The 25,067-nt window shown below is 37.0% G+C and overlaps 1 protein-coding gene across 1 annotated transcript in view; it reads left to right on the forward strand.

Annotated features, from left to right (window-relative positions):
* The window catches only part of smyd3 (SET and MYND domain containing 3), a 345,837-nt gene extending 321,242 nt beyond the window's left edge, over positions 1-24,595 (forward strand). Inside the window, exons 11-12 of the mRNA XM_088626174.1 lie at positions 21,002-21,110; positions 24,309-24,595. Coding sequence (XP_088482300.1) covers positions 21,002-21,110; positions 24,309-24,413 — 214 coding nt within the window. The 3' untranslated portion in view covers positions 24,414-24,595. The remainder of the gene's footprint in view (positions 1-21,001; positions 21,111-24,308) is intronic.
* Positions 24,596-25,067: the final 472 nt, after the last annotated feature.

Consider the following 25,067-nt stretch of genomic DNA (forward strand, 5'->3'; position numbering starts at 1 on the left):
CTAGTTTTCCACAAGCATGATGTTTGTGTCTAGGTTATCTGGTGCAGGAAAAAACACACTGAGACTTTCTTTTATCCAGATGTGTTCAATTGATTGCACATTATGTATATGAACAGTATATGTATGATGTATGCATTATGATGTATGTCATATACTTTATGTATACAATATATAGTATATACAATATATTATTCTGAATGATCACAATTTTCTTCCAAGTACTTTGATTAAAACAAAAAGTTTTACAAATCTGAAGTTGGTAAAATGAAATGGCCTTTTTTGGACAATAGTAACTCTATAGATAAGAATATGGCCTGTTGAAAAAAACATGTGGGATGTCACTTTCAGCATTTAGTGGCAGATGGCATGAACAAATTGCAAACAGCTACCTTTGCATGCTGGAAAGGAATCTTACCTAAACTGATTTTTACATGTGTTTGCTAGATCAGATTTGTTTGGGGAGCATATATGAACCATACCAGATGGTATAATCAAATACATAGTGTGTGCAAATTTGTTACAGATGAGTCAAAACTACAGATGCTGAAAGACTTCTCATGCACTCATTAAATTTGTCAGTGTAGAAAAGTCATTTTGAAAGGTTGCTCTGCCTCAGAGGAGAAATGAAATATTTAATTAGTTAGAGACATAGACCAAAATACTCCTACAGTACATACTGGACAATAATTCACTTTGGCCCTCTGTAGATTTCTGACAGATCAAAAAGTTAAATGATTTTCTCTTCTCACTCAGATTTTTGTTGAACAAATCATTGATGTTTCATGATTTGTTAGATAACAACAGACTGTAATGTTTATGTGTTTTATTTGTTCTTGCTCTAGGTGACATTTTTCTAATTCTGAACAGTTTGGACTTTTGAATTTTGTATTTTCTTATTGTTTGTTTTTGCTTCACACGATTATCTGAATTTGTCTAAAGATATTTTGCAACTCAATTGCAGATGTATTCAGCACAATTAAAGTTAAGAACATAGGGTAAGGATAAAGAAGGTTTGCAAACAAAAGGAGCTCAGGGTCTATCTGGCTCATTTAGTGTTTAGGAGCAAATGGATTTGAGATTTTCATCCAATTTGGAATGATATCAGTTTCAACAATATTGTTGGGTACTGTGTTACAGACTCCCCACAACTTCTTTGTGTAAGGGCATGTCTCCTGTTTATCAATTGTAACTGCAATGACCTATTGATTTATATTTTCAAACAAAATCTGTGTGTACGTGAAGGCATTTTTACTATTGTCCTTCCATCTATTTTCTAACCACTTTATTTAATTAATTCACTGGATTAACAGATAGAGTTTTGCATTTGATGTTTGAGCAGGCTTTTGGGACTGGTGCGGTTTTCCACTGGAGTGGAGCAGGCATCTCTGACAAACCAAATGACCAAACCCCTCCCAGAACTTCATTCATGAGAGCATCACTACAGCAACGGGTTGTACACTAAGGATGTCAAATTCAATACCCGGAGGGTCAGAGCCTTCTGGATTCTGTTCCAATATGAGTTGTCAATTAAACAGTTAACCTAATTATTTCCTTACATAGACACAGAATGTTTCTTAAGGTCTTACTCTTAAGGTTACTCTTGCATGAGCTCTCTTACAGCTCCTCATCTCCCCTCTCTCAAGAAGAATCCATCTATCACCTACAGTACCTCTGCCTTGGAGATCTTTTGTTGATTTAAGCATGGCTTATACCACACATTAGTTCTAGTTTGATAATAGAATGTCAGTGGCCCAATTGAAACTCAAGACTACCACACAGCACAGAGCTAAAATGCCACTAAACCCTAAGTGGCTGAAGTTACATTTTCACTTTCTGGCTATTGTGTCTAAGTGAGAAGCCATTTCTGCAGATGGTAATTTATTTAAATTCATAGAGAAGAAAATCTAATCTTTCCTAAATGGGTCCATCTGGTACTAAAACGTACAAATATTTATACATTCAATGAATTCATGTGGAAAGGATTAACAAACATGAATTAAATATTTTAAACTAACTTCATATAAAATGTTTCAGATTTTGCAAAACAGAACTACAGGGTTCTGTTTTGGGTACAGGGTTTTTGAGTGCAAGGATCTGATGAACATTTAAAGGTGTTGTATTTTTCAGTTATTATAGCAATATTAAACTGACTTTAATATCAGTGAAAATAATTTAAAATTTGATTAGAAAATTAATATTCTATAAAACGGTTTATTTAATTTATGGCTTGCATTCTTGGATTGTTTTAGAAAACATTCATGATTAGTTAACATGGGAAGTGTGATTAATTAAAAAACGTCTTACAATTATAAAATAATTTGTTGACTTGTTTGAGTCATTTCTTTAAAAAAAACATTATTCATTTTCCAAAACAACAAAACAGTAATTCCTGCCTTTTGTCCTTGCTTGACGTTTTTGTTAAAAGTTACCTTTCCATTTCTAAATGTTGTAAAAGTTATTGTGCATATTTGCTTTTCAATTGCTTTAACTTAAAAAAAAACAACCTTAAAAAACAGATTTGAGATTTCACAATGGAATGCTTTGATTAAATCTGGGTCATTATAGCTCTTGGATAGGGGGCCAACAAGGAAATTCAGTTTGTGGCTGTAAGTGGTTTGGTGGACCTGTAGGTGTCACTCTTCCATCTGGCCCAGAATGGAAACCCTATGCCCCAGTGTGTTGCATGTGCTATATTTTGAATGAGACATTAAACCAAGGTCCTGATTACTAAGTTTGACGTAATATCATGAGAAATGTTTCTCTGTTCTTTGGTAAATTGAATGGAAGAATGTGAATTTGTTTATTGCATTGCATATTTGAGCTTACACAAGGGGTGAATGCTCTTATCTTTTATTTTAATATAGATGGTGTAATTGAATACATCCTCCTTGTATTTAAAGGACACATTTGACAGATACTTCGAGGCAGGCATTATGATTCTGGTCACATTCCTATTATTAAAACTGAAAGAACTTACAGATTTATCAATATTAAATATTGTAACTATTCATTCTATAATACTATTTAGTGTGCTGTGGTCTGGGTGCTCAAAGGGTGAAGAAGATAGCTATTTGTGTTTCTTGAAAGGAGAATTCATGGTAGTAAACACAACTGAGTAATTTAACATTTTTAACCAATCAAATAAGTGGATAGCAGATGAGTCAATACAGCACATTATCTGAAAGGCTGGGTCCAATGGAACTTGTGAATCCAAGTGTATCCTTTCCTTTTTCTACGTTCTCTGACATACTGTACCATTTTGTGTCCATGGCAAAGTGTCAGTAAACACCCTTTCCTCACAGATATAATAGTGTTGCCAAAGTCAAGGATTGAGGCACATTTAAATTACATAAAATATTCTGACAGGCTTACATGTTTGGAAAAGAAAAGGTTTCGTATTACATTCACATTGTTTTTATGGTGGTTTATGATGCTTTTGATGAAAGGATTAGTATCAAAGAAATAATCAGAGAACCACAACATTTTTACTTTCCAGATCACCTTTGTTTCTTTTGATAAGCATATCTAGCTTCTGCCTGTGTTATAGACTAAATCTCTGCTCTATATTAATTGATTGTAATGACGGCAGTTGGATACAGTATGTTGGATTTTCATTGTATTTACTAAAAACGTTATCTTTCAATCCTTCTGACAATAGAGCAAAATATCCTTTCTTTCACATAACTGACATAAAAAGGTTACTTCAATTTATTTTATGTGACAGAAAGAAGAGATTTGTAAACAAAAATCTAAATGTCACTGTACGTTGGCATACTGTAAGTACTGTCAGTAGGAGCAAAACATTTACTGCCCAAAAGACAGGGTTTCAACAGGGTGGCATGGCAGCGCAGTGGTTAGTTAGCATGGCTGCCTCACAGAGCTAGGGGCCCTGGGGTGCTGTCTGCTAGGAGAATCCAAAAATTAGACTTGAATAACTTTTAAGTTGTGTGCTTAAATAGAACCACTATCAAAAATCAGAAATGGTAAAAAAATCATCATCCATGTCCAAAATGTGTTATAGCTAAATGTATTAATTCCCCAGAAATCAGGAGGTGTTCTTACATTCTGCAAGAGGATATGTGACTCCCGAACCCTCCCTTGAGAATTTCGAAATAATTTACATAATGCATTAGAAAAATCATGAGTAATGCCCTTTAAGTTTCTAATTGCATTAATTTAGCTTAAGCATTAGTGATGCTGGTTAACGTTTGATCACCATAACTTTGTAAAGATTAAAGGCTCCAGCAAGTTCTTGTAAAACCCTGGCAGTCGGGCAGCGAAGCCTCCTGTTTTTGGCAGGAGGAGGCTGTGTTGTCTTTTTTAACAGTCTTCTCTTCAGCTGAACGATGTGTAGATTCGTCTGTCACTTGGTGATCAGTGACCTGTCTGTTCAGACTTGCAAATCGAATCCACGTTCCATTCCCTCTCACGATCTCATGTGTGAAAGAAAGGATGTTTTAAAGGCTCCTTACACATCATAAAACCTAGCCCCACAGTTTCCAAATGGCCAGCCCATGATTTTATCTCCAAGTGCCAGAGAGTGAAAAGGACATCCAAACTATTGATCAGAACATTGTTACAAATGGGGGGTTACAAAACTGGTGAAAATCAGGATTTGACAGAGCGATTTAATCCATAAGTGAAATACATATTCATAACCCCAAACTTGTAAATGATTTCTAGAAATATACCTGAGCGGTTGGTATAATTAGAGGTACATTAATTCTTTGTCCTCTGGCACAGCTGTTTTGAGAGGCATAAAAATCCAGGCACACTTGGTTAAACAAGTATTTATTACAATGACAAGACACAAACTGCGCTCACACAAAAAAACATACAACACACAACTTACTCTATGTACAGTATTTAAAAACAAGGCATTTCAGAGGCCTAACATTCTGGTCACCCAGAAAACCCCACACTACTACAAAGCAATTAACTCTTAATGCCTACAGAGGCCACATGAGAGATGAGCTGCCTTCTAGCTAAATACAATACAACCTACAGTTAAATCTCTCTTTGCACCCCAGATGCCGCAAAATCAATCGGAGCCTACTGTATATTCCTGTCCATAAAAATGCACCCTAACTGAGGTAGCCTTTACACAGGAGACCCATGTTCCCTAAATACACAGAATAGCACTCTCTTTCTAGCAAAGTTCCAATACTTAGCTCCAGTCAGGATTGGTTTGGATGATCATGAAGTAGAGGCTCTCTCCTGGCACAAGTCCCAACTCCTCCAGACTCTTGGCTCTTCTTCCACCTGCTGCTTCTGGTTTCTTCTTCCTCCCTTTTCTGTCATCTTAATGCCATCTTATGTTGTGTATTTCTGTATTTCTGAACCTTGACAATGATTAACCCACAACTTACCTAGGTATATTAAGTAAACTTTAATATATTAACTTTGTTTCTGCTCAAGGGACCTCCCGGACCTCAGCAAACATCCTCTAGCTTTGAATCTAGAAGTGTTTACTCTGCCAAGAGTCACAAACTTTATCTAAAATCTAAGAGACACTTCTCAGTCACCTACTGTAAAGCTGTAACAATATGATGGTAGACTTGTCAAGGGAAACCTGATTGCCTTATCTCGATTAAACAGGAGATTGAGATTTTTCCAAGTTTTTTCCATAAAATGCTTTGGTTGCCCTCCATATAACCAGAGACAAAAAGAACATGTTCTCCAAAGGGCTTCTTTTAGCAGCAGTAATACATGGCTGTAGTGACCTACAGTAGTTAAAATCCTCTTGGAGATGTAATTCCTCAAATGTATTCCTCAGCAATCTAAGGGTGCTTACATGTGTTGTCTGTATACCTGTTGGTGAGCCTTTAGGGAGAGTATTACCATTCTAGCAGGTGACAACATGTTCTTCTTTGAAATGCAGCCAGATTCATTAACAATCTAGTACAGCACTCTAAATAAGTACATTTGCAAGAATAATTAGACTGAGTGTGCAGTGATTTCCCTGGTGAGGAGAGAATTTACCAAATCAAACAGTGACTATGATCATTATTTATGTCTTGAAAAGCTGTGAACTATCATAGCTTAACTTTTCCTTATAGATTGTGTTGTTGATTGGATGGTAGTTGTAAAGACAGACTGCAGACAATGATATTTTAATTCTAAAAAGTTCCTAAATTATGAAAATACTGAAGGCTTGTTGTTCACTGTACTGTGTAAGCACATAATAGAGGACAAGTAGAGATATTCAGTGTTTTTACAGTATTTTTACAGGCATGTTCTTTCCTTACTACAGTATATGAGAGGATATGTATTTTCAAGAGCTGTCTCATTTATGCTAGAATATTTACTTTTACCACAGCCAAATGACCTCCACTCATCTAGCAGATTTTCCTGTACTCTTTTAAAAACTAAGCTAGTAAATGTCAGCACAGGGTAAAGCAGTCTTTCTTTAGGTATCAACGGGGCCTGAAGAGACTGAATACAAAAGCTGTGCTCTGTATGTGTCATTGACAGGGCAGTTCATAAGACTGAATGATGTATGAAAATATAAATTAGCCAGTACCTGATTAAAATGTAAATTGGATATTAAGCAGTTAATCCAATGAGGTGGAAAGAAAAGACCAAATTCCTTAACACTGCCAGATGAATTGGTGAAGGTGCATTAATTCCTGATGGCAGCCTCCTACAAGACCAGTTCCCCAGGCTTTGTTATTTTATAATTTTATCAGAGTACATTTAATTCAGTTTGGTACAGTGTGTCCTTTCTGTGTTCTTGCATTTTTTTAAACCAATCTCTTTAATTTTGTATTTTACTAATAAGAAAGTGCAGGAGGTTGTTACAGGTCAGCTATACTGTATATAATATATACTGTATAGTGTATGTTCAAATAATTCTGAAAATTTGAACTGCAGAATTGTTATACAGTAGGTAGTGATATACAGGATTTTTGTCTACGCCTCAGATAATTTGCTAATACCTGTACTACTAAATTAGTGTTAAAAGCTTCTCTCTAGCTTTTCTTCTGGATTGAATTTGCTTGGCAGCAATTCTTATCCATGGTGACATTCATTGATAGAAGTTGTACTAGGAATTGTAAATAGCACAAGCGACACCATAAGTTTCATGTCATTCAGTGGAAGACAAAACAAAAACCCCTCCTATCTATCTGTCCAGAGGGACGGGTTTCTTCAAACATTCATCTCTTTCCTTGCTGTGTGCAAGGAGGAAAGAACGAGGCTCGTCAGTGTTGATATTATCATCCTGTCCTGTCCTTTCTATCTGAGGCTTGTGTACACCAGTGTGCATTTTTTTAAAAAGAAATGTCTTAATTAAGTTACAGTACATGGTTAAAATAAATGCCATCTCTTCAACGTTTTGTGGTCCTGGGTTAGAATCTGTTTCCATATTCTTCACTTGGGTTGTTTCTGGGTATTATGGTTCCCTCCTCCCACTGCCTAATGACAAATAAATAGAAATAAATAATGTGTACTGTACATACTGTACTTTTAACACTTTGTTTCTTTATATTGTGCATATATTTTATTGTGCATAGTATCTTGTGTTTATCGAACCATTATTGGAATGTGAAGTTCAAGGAAATTGTTCTTAAAGTATAATATCAACATAAAATGTTTTACTTTAGGTATAAATAAGCATTTCCATTTAAAACATACTGATTTTTTATTATTTGTAATTTTTAAAATTTAATATAAAGTTTGAATTTTCTTGCACATACTGTACAGCAGATGTATTACCAGCCTGGTTTGTCTAAATTGTTATTTTATGATTTGTTTAATGAAGTGAATGCAATACATATTTAGGATATGTGTAATGAATATTACTTAAAAGAGTAGAAGACACATGTTGATCGTTACAGCTCTTGCCCGAAGCAAACTTTTTGCCAAATTTTCTTATACTGAAAGTTTAATGATGTAAGAGAAGACGTGGTTATGGAAAAAAAATGCCCCCATAGCAGAAGTTTTGGGAAACAGTCTGAGAATTATCTCAAGAATTTGAGTTTTCATGCTTGACGTCTTAGTTAGATCTGCAATAAGGTCAGACATTTGTACATACTGTATAAAGAATAGTTTGGGTAACACCATAAATGGCTTATTTGTCTCACATGTGGTGTTATATGAGAGATAAGATCTTGGGAAAAAATGAAACAGCTTCCAATTCTTTTGCGAAAGAAGCTGTAGTGTCTTTTTACTTTCAAAGTAACCTTATTAACCCTATTTCATAAACTTCAGATTTCCCCCAAGATCAGGCACAAAATCTAAATCTCCTTATAGGAGCTGCCAACAGCAAGGCAAAGTTAAATCAATAGAAACAAGGGTACCTTAAAAGTGATTAGATCACATCATCTGTCAAACTATTTTTCCAAAACTAAGTAGCTCATGTCTAATCTGTTGGCCTTCATCACCAGAAAGACTAATCTAGATAAATGATACAGCTTAGAAGAAGTGAACTGTGATAAAATGCTGAAAAAAAAGATTCAGGGGATACCGAATACCTAAAATTTGTATTACAGGGCAAATTAATTCCCAAATTAAACATATCTCGGTTCATAAATATGATCAGCCAGCAGTGGTTTAATAGATGAAAAGATGAATTTAGAAGAATGGTTATAGTCTGAAAGCACTACAACAGTGATGCAAAAACATCATGCTCATTGTACTAAAAGAAGGAATAACAACTAGTAGCATTAGACTAAGATCATCTTTCTTTCAAATATAACATTTCATAACCCACAATCTCAAGGTGCTTTACAATAAAATAATGCAAAACCATTAGACAACACATGAACATGCAATTTAGCAAATTAGTGACACAAAGAGAAATACAATTAGTGTTATACTGTAGTTTAATTGTAAGGTACTGTGGTATGCTATTCCGTATATAAATAGTTCAAGATTTATACAAAATAACATGGTATAATATTACTATGCAGGAAATTGGATAGATTACTTCCTTATTGAGACACCCCATCTTAAACAACTTAAACAATGGACTCACTAAAATGTTTAACAGTAAATAATTCACTGGTGAATCACGAGTCTCACATCGTGCGGCTCCAGTTCTACATAATGAAATGCAGGGCACCATATACAATTGAAGAGGTTTGTGAGAGGGTGATTGTTACGTCCCCAACATGGCTCAGTCTAGGGGCGAATGAGGACTAACATATGAGTCAGGGTTTAACGGCCGGAAATACAGAAAACACTATTCTACAACCCAAAGCAAAGCCAAAGCAAAGTCTTCTGCAAGATATCTGTCTATTTTATCTAAACTAATTAATTCATAAATAAAAAATGCTTACACTTATATAGGGCTTTTCTGGACACTCCACTCAAAGCGCTTTACAGGTAATGGGGACTCCCCTCCACCATCACCAATGTGCAGCATCCACCTGGATGATGCAACTGCGACAGCAGCCTATAGTGCGCCAGAGTGCTCACCACACATCAGCTATCAGTGGGGAGGAGAGCAGAGTAATGAAGCCAATTCATAGATGGGGATTATTAGGAGGCCATGATTGGTAAGGGCCAATGGGAATTTGGCCAGGACGCCAGGGTTACACCCCTACTCTTTCTGAAAAACACTCTGGGAGTTTTAGTGACCACAGAGTCAGGACCTTAGTTTTACATCTCATCTGAAGGACGGTGCCTGTTTACAGTATAGTGTCCCCATCACTATTTTGCCAGTTGACTTGCTGAGTGATATGGCTGCTGGCTAACTAACTAACACTACAGCCAAGAAAACAAATCCAACACCTCTCACGTTTTCGCTGTTTCTTCTTCTAACACCTCTCTTCCACACACCCTCTCCGGACGTCCCATACCGTCCCATTTAAAACTGGACCGCTCTCTTCAACCAGTCCAGAGAGAGACCCAATTTAGGGACACACCCACCTCCAAAAATGTACCTCCGCACAGGAGGGGAGTAAAAAAAACAAAACTGAACGTAACAGTGTTAGGTTCATACAAAATGCTTGCCAATTATCTGCGAAGTAGTGGGTTGATCCTGTAATATGACAATGACACCAGAAGCTGGGAAGATAGGAAATGACCTGCTCACAGAGTGAGCAAGTGAATGGTTTTGTTTGCCATCTATTTCCAGACAGCAGACAAAGACCAACACTGGAAACCTTAGTTTCCTGGTATTTAAACTGCCATTCAACCAATTATCTTACACCAATTGGTCAAGTGGCTGAGGATGGCAGGTCATTCCTCACTGATATCTGGAGAATGTGCAATAGTTCAGATAAGAGTTTCAATCCACTCTGAATCTATGGTCTTTCACAAAGTACCCCAAAAATAATGTTGTTGCTGGATGTCTGGAATACCATAGCTTTCATTCTCATTCACTAGATCAGTTAATCACACTCCTGATACTGGCAAAGTTACAGATTCACAATGAACAGTTTGGCAGGAGGGTTTACTATGTTGAAAACATTCTTAATGATATATTGTACAATAGCATTGATTTAGACAAGGTAAATTTTGTCCAACAAATTTATAAGGCTTTTTGGAAGATTCAACCACTTATGTGGGTAATGGCAGAGCTTATGATATAATAAGTTGTCATTTCTAAATTTCAAGTAAGGATCTGATAACACCTTAACCCATACCAGACAGAGTGCAGTTATCTCTTGTAAGTTTCATATGCTAATTTAAACATACTGTAATTCATGAGTCAATGAAACACTAAATGCAACCAATACATTTTCATTCCCATTTCCCAGTGTAAGTTAAGTTACCACTGCTAAAGTGTCAGAAAATAAATACAGGTAATACTGCACTACAGTAGATCACAACATTTTACTTTCCCTTGCAAGTTACACACTGTACAGTAACTACATTGCAAAACTGCTCCTATCCTTGCTTTATTTCTTTTTTCACAGGTTGTGGGATTTTATTATTTTGTTGCTGAATGTGTTTTATGAATTTGTTTAAATTGTAGTACCATAATTTATTAATAGAGTGAAAGATGAACTGTTGTCCTTCCAAATCCTACTAACGCCTTAATCTGCTTTTCCTGATTTTTTTTTTTCTGGCTGTGGCCTTTCCCATTTGAATGCAGTTTTAGCTAATATTAAGTGTCAGGAGATCCAGCTTTGTGGGTTATTTGATTGTTTTTTCTTTCTGATTTATGAGTCTCAACTGTGATTTTGAAACACTTTGGTCCTCGTTTCAATTAATGACTTGTCCTTTTGTTGATGGTATAAAAATAATTACCAGTTTTAAAATTAATGGGCTAAGCTCCTTTTTTCTGTTGGGTTGTCTGGGTTTTATTTTTAGTCCCAGTTTCTGGCTTTTGGTGTCTGTTTCTGATCAAAGAGTTGTGCTTTCTCTGTTCTCTCTGTTTATAAGTTGCCTGTTGATAATGGACAGGGTGCTGATAAACTGCATCGTCAGCCTGGATGTTCCACACCTTGAAAATACAGCCAGTCTTGTTTGCCCTTCTCACAGTAAGGATATTGCAAGAAGCAGTGTGCTCTAGTCTTAGATTGTTATTTCAGAAAATTCAGGTAAGACAAACTAAATCTAGATCAGACAGATACAATTCATGCTGTCTACAACTAAAAACAATAAAAAATATAATTAATTAAATATATTAATGGAATCTAGATTAAAGTCTCTTGAGATATTTAGAGATAGGAGTTCCCATATTTACTTTATCATTTATCATTTTGTTTTTTTTTATTTTTTATAATGTACTGTAATTAAAAAAAAGTATGTACAACTAATTTGTTATCCAAAATTATAGCAAAAAAGGATAAATGATTTAATTTAGATAGACAAAACCAGGAAAATGCAACAGTACTATTAAACTGTAGCTTTGTTGATCATTTAAATAAGATATGATGCCTTATTATTTGAGACCATTTTCTTACATGGCAGAGCAGCCCCTGAAATTACGCTATATTTCAGCACATTTTATTCAATGTGTCTTTTCACTAAACAATAAAGAACACATTGTGTTAGAAAGGAGAAGAAACATCCATTTTCACTTGTGAGTGTTAAACGATAATGGATGCTATCCAAGTGATTAAATATGACTTGCCAGGGCAAGTCCAGGCTTTGTAAAATGTGATAAAAATGCATGAGGGAAGCAAATTATAATGTTCTGTGTTAATAGCACTAGCAGTGTCCTTTTCTCCAGCAGAGGTTTCTAAATTATCAATGTTTAGACAACACAATTTATCCCACTATTGGTGCTGCATTAAACCTCGATCTTCTTTCTTAATGGTTCATAATAATACATTTTGAAAGAACAAATTTAGAGCAAAACATATGAGGTTTCAGTAAAATAGTCCAGCTAGTCCAGCCTTGTAACTGTGTTTCGATGTTTCAGTTTCTTGTCTTTAGCCTGCTTGTTTACAGTTTGTATGCAAACCAGCCTTCCACCACATAAGGGCTGCCGGCATTTCAACACAGTGGAACAGCATCAGGACACACATCTATATGTCAGTAAAGAAATAATGTTATGCATGGATTCATATAAGATATCCAAGTAACCAAAGCAATAGCAAAAATGTGTGCATGGAGAAGATGAAAATGGCCAATTAAAAACAGCTATTTGTTTTATAAGTCCAATTGTTTTGTGAAGTTTTCACAAAAAACAGCATTTAATCAGCAAAATTGACTGAAGTTACAACAATGAGTATAAGCTCATGTCTTGATATGTTCTCTGCAGTTTTTTTAAATTATATATATATTTCTTCAGGTGCCCCGACTAGCTCTTTTGGTAGAGCATGCGACTCATAATCTCAGGGTAGTGGGTTCATGTCCCACATTAGGCGCCAGGTCCTCCATGTTGGAGGTTGAGCACAAGGCTAACAACCCTGTCCTGTAAAAAACTAATGTTACAGTAACAGCAACAGGTTGTTGCTGCCCCCTACATGCCAGAAGGCATAACGGGCAAACATCCATCCATATATTTCTTCACCTGTTTCACTGTATAAGGTGTATTTAAAACTATTTTAAACCAAATAAATTGTGTCTAATGAACACATTACCCAACAGAAATGATCTTATTGCAGGTGGGTAGCCTATATATGAGCCAAATTTGTTTTTGTATTACCCAAACTGAACACAATATTCTAAATAGGCCCTTACTCATTGTTACAGGTTGAGTGACATAAACTGATTGGCAACCCACCGGCTAGTTTTACTGTAACTTTCTTACAACAGATGCTTCTGCCGACAGGTTTTCGTTATCACATCTGCTTTCATTCAGGCTCGTTCACCTCAGAGGACCAATCCTGCACTCTCCCTCGGTCTTCCTCTTATAGCTGTCATTCCCCAGACTGCTGCACAAAGATGTTGTCTTCGTTCATGTCACGTAAGTCCGACAGGACGAACGGTTGAATGGCTGGAGAGCGATAAAGACCCTATGCGTAGCGGCGAGACGGGGCTTAGCCCGGGCTCAGCTGTTCAGGAGAAGCCGTATAGAAACCGATGCCCTCAGGCCAAGGACAGGAGTGACCTGGTGCTAGGCAGGTCTCAGGCAACTGGACAACAATGCTGAGCGAGTAGCAGAGCAGAAGCAGGAAATAAATAGGCTACACAAGACACACCAGAAAGATATGAATAATCGCAGGGAACTAGGAACAGAAGGAACGTAGAGCGCCCTCTAGGTGTAATGAGCGTGACAGTTCGTCTCAGAGGTTCGGTCCATTTCTATCTCTCTGTGTCTCTCACGGTTTGGGCTCAACTGCAATTCCCTAATGGGAGGTGTTTCTGGACATTCCTAGCTACCTCATACCCCTGCTTGAAGACAGTTCACATTTTTATAGAAAGGATATAGAAAAATCTAAACACCCAATTCCCTATGATATGAAGCACCCCATAGGTCAGAATCTATACATTCAGTTGTTTCTGTTCCCTCTGCCAATGACGAGCACTTTACACTGAACAATGTTAGTTTTCATAAATAAATAATAATAACAGCATTAGTAATAAACAATAAATATGTTGTGGGACAATAAATATGTAGTAGTGAGAAAAAAACATGGTAGACCATGCAAAAAGTGCGTAGTGCAGATACCGTATGTACTGAGTCTGAGGCATTGCAGTTAGCTGTTAAGGATGCGTACTGCAGAAGAGTGGAAGCTGTTCTTAAGTCTAGTGTTCCATGCTTTAATAGTGTGGTACCGCTTGGCAGAGGGTTAGGGGGGGAGCAGTTTGTGGCTGGGATGGTTGGGATCCTGAATGATGGATTGGGCTTTATTGCGACAGCGGATGGTGTGAATCACATCAATTGACGGGAAATCACATCCTATATTCCTCTGTGCCGTTGCCGCAACCCTTTGTAGTGCATCTCTGCCATGCATTGTGGTATTGCCGTACCACACAGTGATGCCACTAGTGAGGATACTTTCTACAGTGCTGAAAGTAGAATAAAAGTTCATGAGGAACTGCTTCCCCATACAGTACCGCATTTCTATAAACACCACAGGAAGTGCAGGTGCTGTTGTGCCTTTTTCGGACTGCCAACAGTGTTATGAGACCAAGGCAAGTCGGTGAAGATCTGTAGACTGAGAAACCTGAAGCAGCTGACAGTTTCCACTATTGTGCCATCGATGCTGATTGGGGCGTGACTCCATCTGGGTCTCCTGAAGTCTACAATGAGTTGTTGGCATTCAGGGACAGATTGTTGTCAAGGCACCATCTTGTAAGATGCTCCACCTCACTCCTGTATGTGGACTCATTGTTGTATGCTTCAGTTTTATCTGCGATACTTGTAACTTGTTCAAAGAGTTCTAGAAAGTTCAGCAAGACTTTTGCTTTCTAAAGGCTGTCTAATACCATTGTTTAATAAGTATTCTTTTAATTTAGCTTTTCTTTGTTGTCACTTCAGTTACTGCTTGTAAAGTAATTGATTGGTCTGTGGTTTCCTCTTACAGTTCATTGTGTTTTTTGGGGGGGAAACTGACAAAACCATTTTGTTCTGTGCGGAGAATTTTGAGCATAAAAATAACATAAAGTGAGTAATGTGATTGTGTATATACAGTATAGTACAGTATCACCTGACTGTGTTATGATGCTACCTAGTTAGAGTTAGAATTGTTAAGCCTCTGCCTCAGCAATGAAAACAAATTAAAATTAATAAAAGAAAATCCATTATTGTAAACCTGGGTTTTTAGACTGTGTAAATTCTAGACCTTTGAAAAGTAAAACATAATCCTTAATAACAAAATAAGGCATTTTTACATTTTTGTCCAGTATTTCACAATGTTAACAGCTGCTTGGTTTATGGGAATTCAGTATTAAACATTATTAATGTTTTTTTTTAAATTTTCAAAGGCTTAGTTGCAGTCCCATAAAATCTGCCCTAGAATTAATTCTGCTACTTTTATCATACGATTTGCTCACTTGTAAAATACTGGGAAGTCAATATCTGTGCACTTGGGTGTTTTGCCATTGATGTTCATAAGAGCATAGAAGCTTAAAAGAGGCAGCTGTATAATCCGTAAAGTAAAATCATTTTATTAGATAAATAAATCTCACTTTCTTGGAATGACTAAAAAGGCACCATTCCAACAAACAGAATCCTAAAATGTGACATTGTACACAGTAAAAGCAAAAAGTTTTATACATATACAGTATAATGTCTTAAAAGGCTTTTTATGCAAGAAGCATAAAGTGTAGCAAAGTCTTAAACCTCCGTATGAACTTTCACCGGGGCCTTGCTGTGAACCCTGACTCTGGTCAGGCTGACAGTCTTTGTTCACCTCTTCATTCAATAACTGCTTCCATTAGAGAGAGGTTCGTTCAATAGGTGCTTTATTATTTAATGAAGGATCACAATGTTCTGTGGAGGACTTTGATACAAGAAGAAATTGCTAAGGCTCTGATGTTGTGATCGTAAGAAACATGAAACGGTTCTGGGGCAAAAACAATGAAGAATCCCTTCTAGGAAAGCACTTAGCGGCAACTGACAGGGAGTTTTAGCCAGTGTCAGTCTCTTAAAGTGATGAGGATACTTGCGAAGATGCCCACAACACTGAAAAAGCAGTGATTAAGCCGTCTGTGACCTGCAGACTTGTATAAGAAGGCAAGAATGTATACCACAAGCAAACTGTGCATTAATCTGTCAACAGCACAAATGTGTTTTGGATAAAGTAATGGAAGAATGTATCTGAAAGGTGACACAGCAGGGAGAAGCTAATAGCTGGATGGTTCCAGTAACAATGGCATGATTCACTGGGAGTAAGGCCCTGACCGTCTGCAATGAAACATGTTATTAAATGTGAAAATATGCATGCAGGTTTTAGTTTTGAGTACACTTGCCTGTTTTGCAAATAGACCAGTAGAGGGAGGGGAAGGTGAGACAAATTTGGCACAAAAATCAAGTTACCCTGCCTTTAAGACCTCAATACAACTGGCTCTGCTATAAGACAAAAGCTATGAACACAAAGGGACTTTCAGTCTTACATTAAATTTCTTCACAGAGGTCATCTTCAATGCTTTTATTCTTTTAAACATTAGAAATGTGTTTTTGAGTTAAAACTTAGTTTTATTGCCCTTTGGCACTTGTCATGAATAGCTGATCTGTGACTCTAATGCTCCATTTTTGCATATTGGTACCTCTGGATGTTTCAGGAGCCACTAATTAAAATTGTTTGCATTTGCATTGCCAAATGTTGTGAAGACATTTTCTAGAACTGAGTTTGTATCAAAGAAGTCTGCTGAAGCTTCAATAGATTCCTTTATCAGTTATGTATCCTCAAGGCAAAATCTCACATTTTAATAGGACTCTAAATTAACTGGGATAGACATTTTACCTAATTTAAAAAATGCAAAAACCTGAGGTCTAGTTATGCTATTGTTCTCAGATGACCTCACAAGAGACCTCCATCTTAAAGTTTTTTTTTCTGTTTGCTAAAACAGTCAACAGGGAGTACCTCTTTCCAGATCAAGTCCTTAGGTAGAATAGGAGGGGATTATCACTGAGAGGAATGGTGGATTAGTGAGCTGGTTTTGTGTGTTATTTTCCTGTTGTGTTTTTAATAGAAAAAAATGAAGAGTGCAGAAATAGCAAAATTCTTAAATAATGAGAGGAAGTCCTGGTGAGTGAAAAATAATTAGGAACTGACTTCTGGTTTTGGATCTCAGTAAATTGGTATATATTAAGTGTTTTTTCTCCGCTTGGAGCCACCAGAAGGATTTTTTTTATGTTCAATAAATGTAATGTCCCAATTATTAAGATAGTAGAATAAGTCATTGTTACCAGATATGATCACAATTTAATGTTCATTTTAAGAATAGGCTCCCATTAAAAGTCATGAACATAGCTCTTTGTTCTGTCTAATGATCCTGTATTGAAAGATTAATAGAGAAAAACCCAGAGGTTCTATTAATGAAATACCAGCAGTGCTTGCCAGGACCTGGGCCTGATACTGTTGCCACAGCAACAGGCAGGAGCTCCAAATCCCCTATAAATAAAATTCAAAAACCCGCCATTTTTAATTATGCTAATTCTTACGGTTTATATGTAACTTGCATTCATTTTTTGATGGACACATGATTTTAACAGCCATGAAGTTACTGGCAAGCTGGCGTTTGGATTCTTGTACCAATCAAAGTGTTGCCAATTAAAATCCTTAACCAAGGACTGTCCATGATCTCCCCACGGTCAACCCAAACAGTCATCCACAAAGTTCCCCAGAGTAACATCTAAGGATCTGCAGGGCTCTCTCACTGTGGCTAAAGTCATTGATCATGAAAAGACGAATGGTTTTCATGTGGGAATAGCTGGAAGAAACCATTACTCTCTATAGAAGAACATAGTGTTACATTCTGTTTTTTTTTAATCCCCTCCCATGCCGGAATCCATTTTTGGAAGTGGGTGTATCCCTAAATTAAGTCTCTCTCTGGACTGGTTGAAGAGAACGGTCCAGTTTCAAATGCCAAAATGGGACATCCTGAGAGGGTGTCTGAAGAGAGGTGTAAGAAGAAGAGGGGCTGGGATTGTTGTGGCTCTTGTGCTTCTTTTCTTTTAGTTTTCCATTATAGCTTAGTTTAGTATAGAGTAGACAGATAGCTTGCGGAAGACTTTTCTTTGGTTTTGCCACCCTTTTCTCGGGAGACAGGTTTAGCAGGTAATTGGGTTGTAGAATAGTGTAGTTAGTTGTTTTTTGTTGTTCCCTTACCCCTGTGTTTTTTTTTTACTTCCTAGCGTATTCCGTCATCCTACACGCAGTTGTGTGGTATTTCCATCCATTAAACCCTGGCTCATATGTCAGTCCCCATTCGGTCCTGGACTGAGCCGTATTGGGGATGTATCAATAGCCATCTCAAGTTCGTCAAAGAGAGCTTGGGCGATCCACAAGACTGCTGGAAGAATGTTGTCTGGACCTCCATTTCTCATCGAGAGGTGTTTTGTATGGCAAAATCCAAATACTGTCCCCGGAAGGAGAACCTCATCTTGACCGTTAGTCGTAATGCTGGTAACACCTGGTAGCCTAATCTTGTTAGATCTCAGAAGCTCAGCAAGGTTTATCCTGGTCAGTTCTTAAATCCACTTTGGGCCTGTACAATCTGGCCTCTCTGGAATCTGGCTTTAGTTCATTAGGTGAAGTAATTTCCTTGCTTTTCTACCTTATGTGCCATGTACTAGGGCTACTGGAGCACAATGGATGCCAAGAATTTAATCTGGTACCCTTTCGTGTTGCAGAGTCCTTTTGGATGAAACGCGTTATACAAATGCAGGTATTTATTATACAGTATCTACGGAATATTGTATTCATATAAGACACAAAAAGTCAAAATTGAGAGTTCACTGCTAAGCTGAAGTAATCAAAACATTATAACATCTGTCGTGCAACCTCGGGCTTAGGACTTTGGCCTTAGTGCTACAATATTGTGACCTTTGAAGGAATCTTATGTGGCCTCGATTTTATTTTATTACCTAATAATAAGATATTTGTTTCAGCTCTCCTGGGGGTCTGACCTCTTGGACACATTCAGTATTTAAGTTACTGGAGGGCAAATCCATTTTAAAGGGTAAACAATGAAGAAAACAAGTTATCCTCAGAGTCACACTAAAGGATATTACTTTTACTGATTACCTAAATGTGGCTCATTTTGGGAAAAGGTTATTTTCAGATTTCCTTTTCACAGTCCTCAAGCTCCTCCATGCTGTAAAGTATTGAAAATTAGCATTAACAGTGTATGAAGTATTGAGGAAGAAATTAAACCAAATTAAACAAAAATCCTCTGAAAAGCAAAGTATGAATATGCTGATTTATGCCACTTCACATTGCCCATTTTCACTTTGTATTTACCGTACTATTTATTCACTTTGTATTCACTGTACTATTTACTGTATTTATTTAAGTACATTTTTCCGTGCTACCAAATGATTTTAAAAAGAAAATCACACGAAGCACCTAGGCTATTGGTAAAAGACTTAATTAAAAATGCTTTAAAGTTCTAAGACTTGCACTAAAACCTTAAAAAATCCTGTAGGCCATTCCATGTGTAGTAATGTTACACCTGACTTGAGGGAGGTAATTTTTCTTATCAGTTGACTTGGTTGACTGTCGTACTGTAATGCTTTTGCTTGGAAAGTGACTAACACAGGTTGTAGGAAAAAGTTATTTCTATGCACAAACACAGTGCAGTAAATGCTCCATTAACAGTGTAGTTAATGGGTTCCGTACATCCTCAACTGTGGACCTTTTACACATTTGTTATTTAAAACATTTCACATTCTGAATGTTATACTTCACATTTAACATTAGTATAAGCAAGGCATTGTTATGATGGAAGCGCTCACTCAGCAGAGCCCATCACAACACAAAGCCATTTCATACAAGTGCAAGAGTCTATTTGAATAGAGCTTTAAAGTGCTGCTTGAATTGTAAGAGGCTTTGAAATGCTGCTGACATGTAGTACTGCCCTCACAGTTCTACACAGAAAAAGTGCTGACAAGTGTACTTGCCCTCATCGGTCATTCCTATTACTTTTATCTAATTTCTTTCTAGCTGAATTTCAGCTATAAATTGTAATGAGGCTGGGAATTTTACCTAAATGCCTCTGCCTTTAAATGGTACTGTAGTTACCATAATCTTTGCTTAACTTCATTCCTGCGTATCCTAATTGTTTACTCGCAAAAGAAAGTTTTAAACAGTACAATGAATATTCATACAAATTTGCTTAAATTTGATATCTTCAGACATAGTGAAACGGAAATGGATAATAGATATAAAAAACACAAAATGAAAACTAGCGGGAACTATTTTAAAATAAATAGTGGGGAGATGGTAAACATGGAGCACATTTTGTACCCAGTCAAAAAGCTATCCAGTGAGTGCAAAAATCCAAACATACGCAGAAGTACGTAAAAAATGCAAGTAAGGGTTGTGAAAACATCTCTGTCTTAAAAAATGGATACTGATTGCAATTATTAAAGTATGAAATATTGTGGTACCTAATTTGCAATACTAATCTTCTGTCTACAAAGAATGGGTGAAAGCAAAGCATGTGATTTCTGAAGAACTCAAGGACAAGTACACTTACTGTACATATAGAAATCACGTGTCTGTGTTTCTATTGTGTAATGACATTCATTTGGTCAGCATTTACAATGTGATGATCCATTAGGAAATGCTTCCGTACTGCTTTTAAAAAAATGGCGTTGAATTGTACAGTCAAGTCTGACTAAAATAATAACCCCTAGAAATAATGAAATTGTCAGTTTTTCCCCAATGTACAGTATGACATACAGTATGTATTTTGTTTGAGTCGACTTTCAGTATGACGCCGTGATTCACTACTACGTGATGCGCAAAACTAAGAAAAACAGATGTGTTTTCATCTGCTTCCGTTTGTGTTTGCATTTTATCTGCAACTGTATTATGTATGTGATAACTGCTGTTTGTGATATGTCTGAGCTTATGTGTACTGATCTTATTTGAGAATTATACATACCTGTACAGTATGCAGTTTATGGTTATTTACATCTGATCCCATTCATTCCTTAGTGTTTACGAGTGGCTGACTCATCTTCCTCTTATTTGGTTTGCAGGATGTATTACCCAGGATTCCATCCAGCATTGGGAGTGCAACTCATGAGACTGGGCAAGCTTCAGTATTACATGGAGAGGTTCTGTGAGGCCCTTGATACTCTGAAGCAGGTCTGTGGTAACTGGAATTTACTGAATCTGCCTGAGTGAAAGCATTATTTGGGGACATGTGAAGGCCCCTTTTTGTCATGGTTTGAATACCTTTTGATTTAATGTACTTTTTTGAAGAGCAGGTGCTCAGTAAGGTGCAGTACTTACTATGCTGTACTTTGCAAAGAGAAAGTACTCTGCAAGGTGCATACTGTAAGAGCACAATATAATGCCCAGAGTCGCCCACAGGAGAAGGGTAACCACAGAAGTAAGTTGGCCCACTTGTACCAAATCTTCAACCAAAACAAGTATTTATACTTGTAATGTTTTGCTTTTATTTGATAGTATCAGCTATTCCAGGGATATATTGTATTGCTTGGGAAACACTTTTGTATACAAATGTAAATATCATTTGTATCACCTCTTTAAAAACAGTGATATTGAGTGACAGACCCCCACCCTTAACTAAGAGACATGAGGGTTCTGAGCACATAAAAACATGCAATGGAAAATACTGGATGGAACAGGGATTTTGTGGCTCATAAAACAAAGCACTCCAAAGCAGCAGTGCTGCAGGCTGCTACCTAACTCCCAACCACCACCAAACACCATGAGGCCCTTTATATACGTACATGTTTAATTCATTAAATCTCAAGTGCTTTCTAAACCCTATTTCTAAATGAATCATCGCCCAGTGTGTCTATTGACAGTAAGAGAGGCCTTTATTATAAGCCTCTAGTGGCAGTTAAAGCTCAATTTTGGTTTACTTAATTATTTGAAAACCACAAGGATTTGTATTAGTACCCCTGTTCTGTGGGATTCATATCAATCATACAGATTTCTATATATTAAGAAAACTTGTCAGGTTTGCAGATGATGCCAAACTAGGGGCATTAGCAATCACTGGTAGAGCTGCAAGGGAATTCAAAAGATTTAGGTAGAATCCAAGAACAGGCAAACATCTGGCTGATGACATTTAATATGAACATGTATATTTAGGTAGCAAAAAAAACTACAAATGTAAAATGGGAAACACTGAACTTGCAAAAGCAGCTTATGAGATATGATAGTGAAGACCTCATTTATGACTTCTAGACAATATGTAGCAACAATAAAAAGGCAAACAGAATGTGAGGAGATACAGTATCATACAAATTGCAGAATTTGAGTTTTTGAATTTGAAAAGAAAATCATATCAAAGTTGTGCAATACACAAACTCATTTAGAATGTACAAATGTGGTCACCATACTACAAAACAATATTGGAATCGGTCCAGTGAAGAGCATCTATGTAAATTCCAAGGAATTTAAAGGAATTTCCTCCCCTGACAGGCTATAATAGATTAGTATTTTTAGTCTTTAACAGAAAAGACCACAAGGCAGCTGATTCAAGTATTCAAAACCCTTAAAGGCGTTTGACAAACAGAGGACACAAGTGGAAATTATTTGGAAGTGCTTTTAAAACCAAGAACAGGAGGCATTTATTTACTACTTAGCCATTTTGTTGTTACTGATATTCCAGCTTCTTTCAATAAACAGCTGGAGAACATCCTTGGCTCAATTAGCCACTATCATTGAAACAAGCTAGATGCTTTCTTATGCTTGAATGAAGACAATAAAATAAGAACTAATTCTTATTGAATTCCGTTTTTTAGATAAATTCACATAAAAGAGTAGTTGTTGTTTTTGTATCTTATACTGTATGTTGTGAATCATGGATTGGTTTGCATGCCTTTTAAGTTGCTGGAATAAGGAACTTTTTAAAACTTTATTACTTAAATTATTTGAAATATTTTTACTGATACTGTAAATGTGCAGAGGAGAACAATACAATTTTTGCTATTTTTGTAGAAAACTGAATTATACAGATTTGGGATATTACAAAAATGCCCATAGTTTTAAAATTATGCCATGACTTGGCATCTTTTCGATAGATTGATGATTCATAACTGATAAGTGGAGTGACTTTGACTGTTGCATAAGCTGTATATCGCCCCATTAGTGAGAGAACTGGTTGAGAGAGGTGATGAGGTGATTTAACTTTTAGTTGAATGTCACATCTGGCAAACATCCAGAAAAAACATGGAAAGGAAGCAATACGGCCATGTATCCCCATTTATCAAGAGAACAATGCCTTAGTGTCATTTTTATATTGGAAAAACAGTGGGATGTGCCAACAGGGCAGTCAAGTCCTCTCTAACAAGAGATTTTGTGTACATCACCCTGATGGACATCAGCAAGTGAGGCACAGGTGTGCAGAACTATTTGCTGATTAACAGGGAGCTCCAAGTGTGTTGGTCTGGTGAAAGTATCTTGTCACAACAGAAGTCCACTTATAGTTATTGATGACATTCTGACTGAATAAGTTGTACATTGATCAGCTCTTGGGACCTCACTTGTTGCCCCTCCTGCAGGCTTATCCTGATGTAACAACATGCTGTACGTGTTTGTGCTACTCATGTGAAAATGGCTTTCTTGTGAGATGCGAATGTAACAGTTATGCTCTGGAAGCCCCACTGCCAGACTTGAGCTCTGCTGATCATTTGTGTGACATGTAGACCACAGAGACCAGTGAGCTGGCCGATCTCATCCAAGTCTAGAAGGGGAGTGGGACAGAATCCCACAAGACAGCATCTGCAACCTGGTGCAGAGCCTGTGTGACAGATGTGCTAAATGTTTTTTGCTTAGAATGGTGGCTATTTGTGCTACAAGCCTGTTCTCTTAAAGCATATCTCCAGCTGGACAATTCAGTTGATGACAAAAGTTGACCAGCACGATATTACCTATGTCATGACTGTTCAGTAACATTTTTGTGTTCCTGCTACATACCGTAAATTATTTTGCCAATTTCCTGATAAGAACTTTGAGAATTTGTTGCAATTCTGTTCATTATTCGCCGATTTCCATATCTTGATTTAACACCAGAGAACTGTAGAAGTGGGACACTTTAATATCATAGTAAAAGTAATCTGACCAAAGTAGATAGTTTGTCTTAAAATTAATAGTTAGCTATTGTACATCTTTCACACTTTAACGTGTGCTGAAATAGTTTTTATTAAACCACAACTGGGAATACTTATTTTTTGCTCAGAACTGCAACCTAAAAATTGCTACAGGCTCAATGATTTATCTCAACCTCATTCCACACCTTTCATGCAAACAGAGCTGCCTGTCTGAGTGTAAGAGTATATGATTCATGATGTCGTTCTTTCTCTGTAGGCCTATGAAGTCATGAAAGTGACCCATGGGGTGGACCATCCACTGACCACTGACCTGCAACAAATGCTGGGGGAGTGCCAAGCTGAAATGGACAGAACCACATAGATCCAGTGGGGTGCTGCCACGATTGCTTACACACACAGCTCACCACCGCTGAAGGCGAAAGTGTGGGCAAATTGCATTGTGTGGCTTCACAGCTTTTTTCCTTTCTAGTGATGTTTAAACACATAGCTGCAAGTTCTTGTCCCACCTCATGGAATCCCATAAATAAAATCTTTATATTCTTATATCGGTGTTGATACCAGGTGGCTGCACATTATTTTTTTTATGAGGGAGTTCTTTTGGGGCCTAGTTTATTCACCTCTAATATTTTGAACTTGAGCTGCACAGCTCCAGTACATGACGACCAGAATCCAGCTGGTTTTCTAGGTCTTTCCAACAGCTTTTAAACATGTTCAATGCTCAATTAGGTCATTAAGAGCAGAGGTGTTACACAAACCAGCAGACACTGCAATCCTCAAGGACTAGAGTTGTGCACCATTTACAGTATGCAGAAAAATACAGGCACATCACCATCGTACGTAGGGAGAAAAAAAACATGAGATCAAAGAGGGCTTTAAGTTTGACCAAGCAACTACTGCATTTTGTTAACTTGGTGAATGAACTTGGAACATATTGGTTAGAAGGTCCCTGCTCCGTGAATTCCTATAGGTACTCTAAAAATAATTATGTAATCTCACCAAAAACCAGCAAAGGCAC

Source organism: Lepisosteus platostomus, chromosome 3 (assembly GCF_059453375.1).
Source record: "Lepisosteus platostomus isolate fLepPlt1 chromosome 3, fLepPlt1.hap1, whole genome shotgun sequence".
NCBI lineage: Eukaryota > Metazoa > Chordata > Actinopteri > Semionotiformes > Lepisosteidae > Lepisosteus > Lepisosteus platostomus.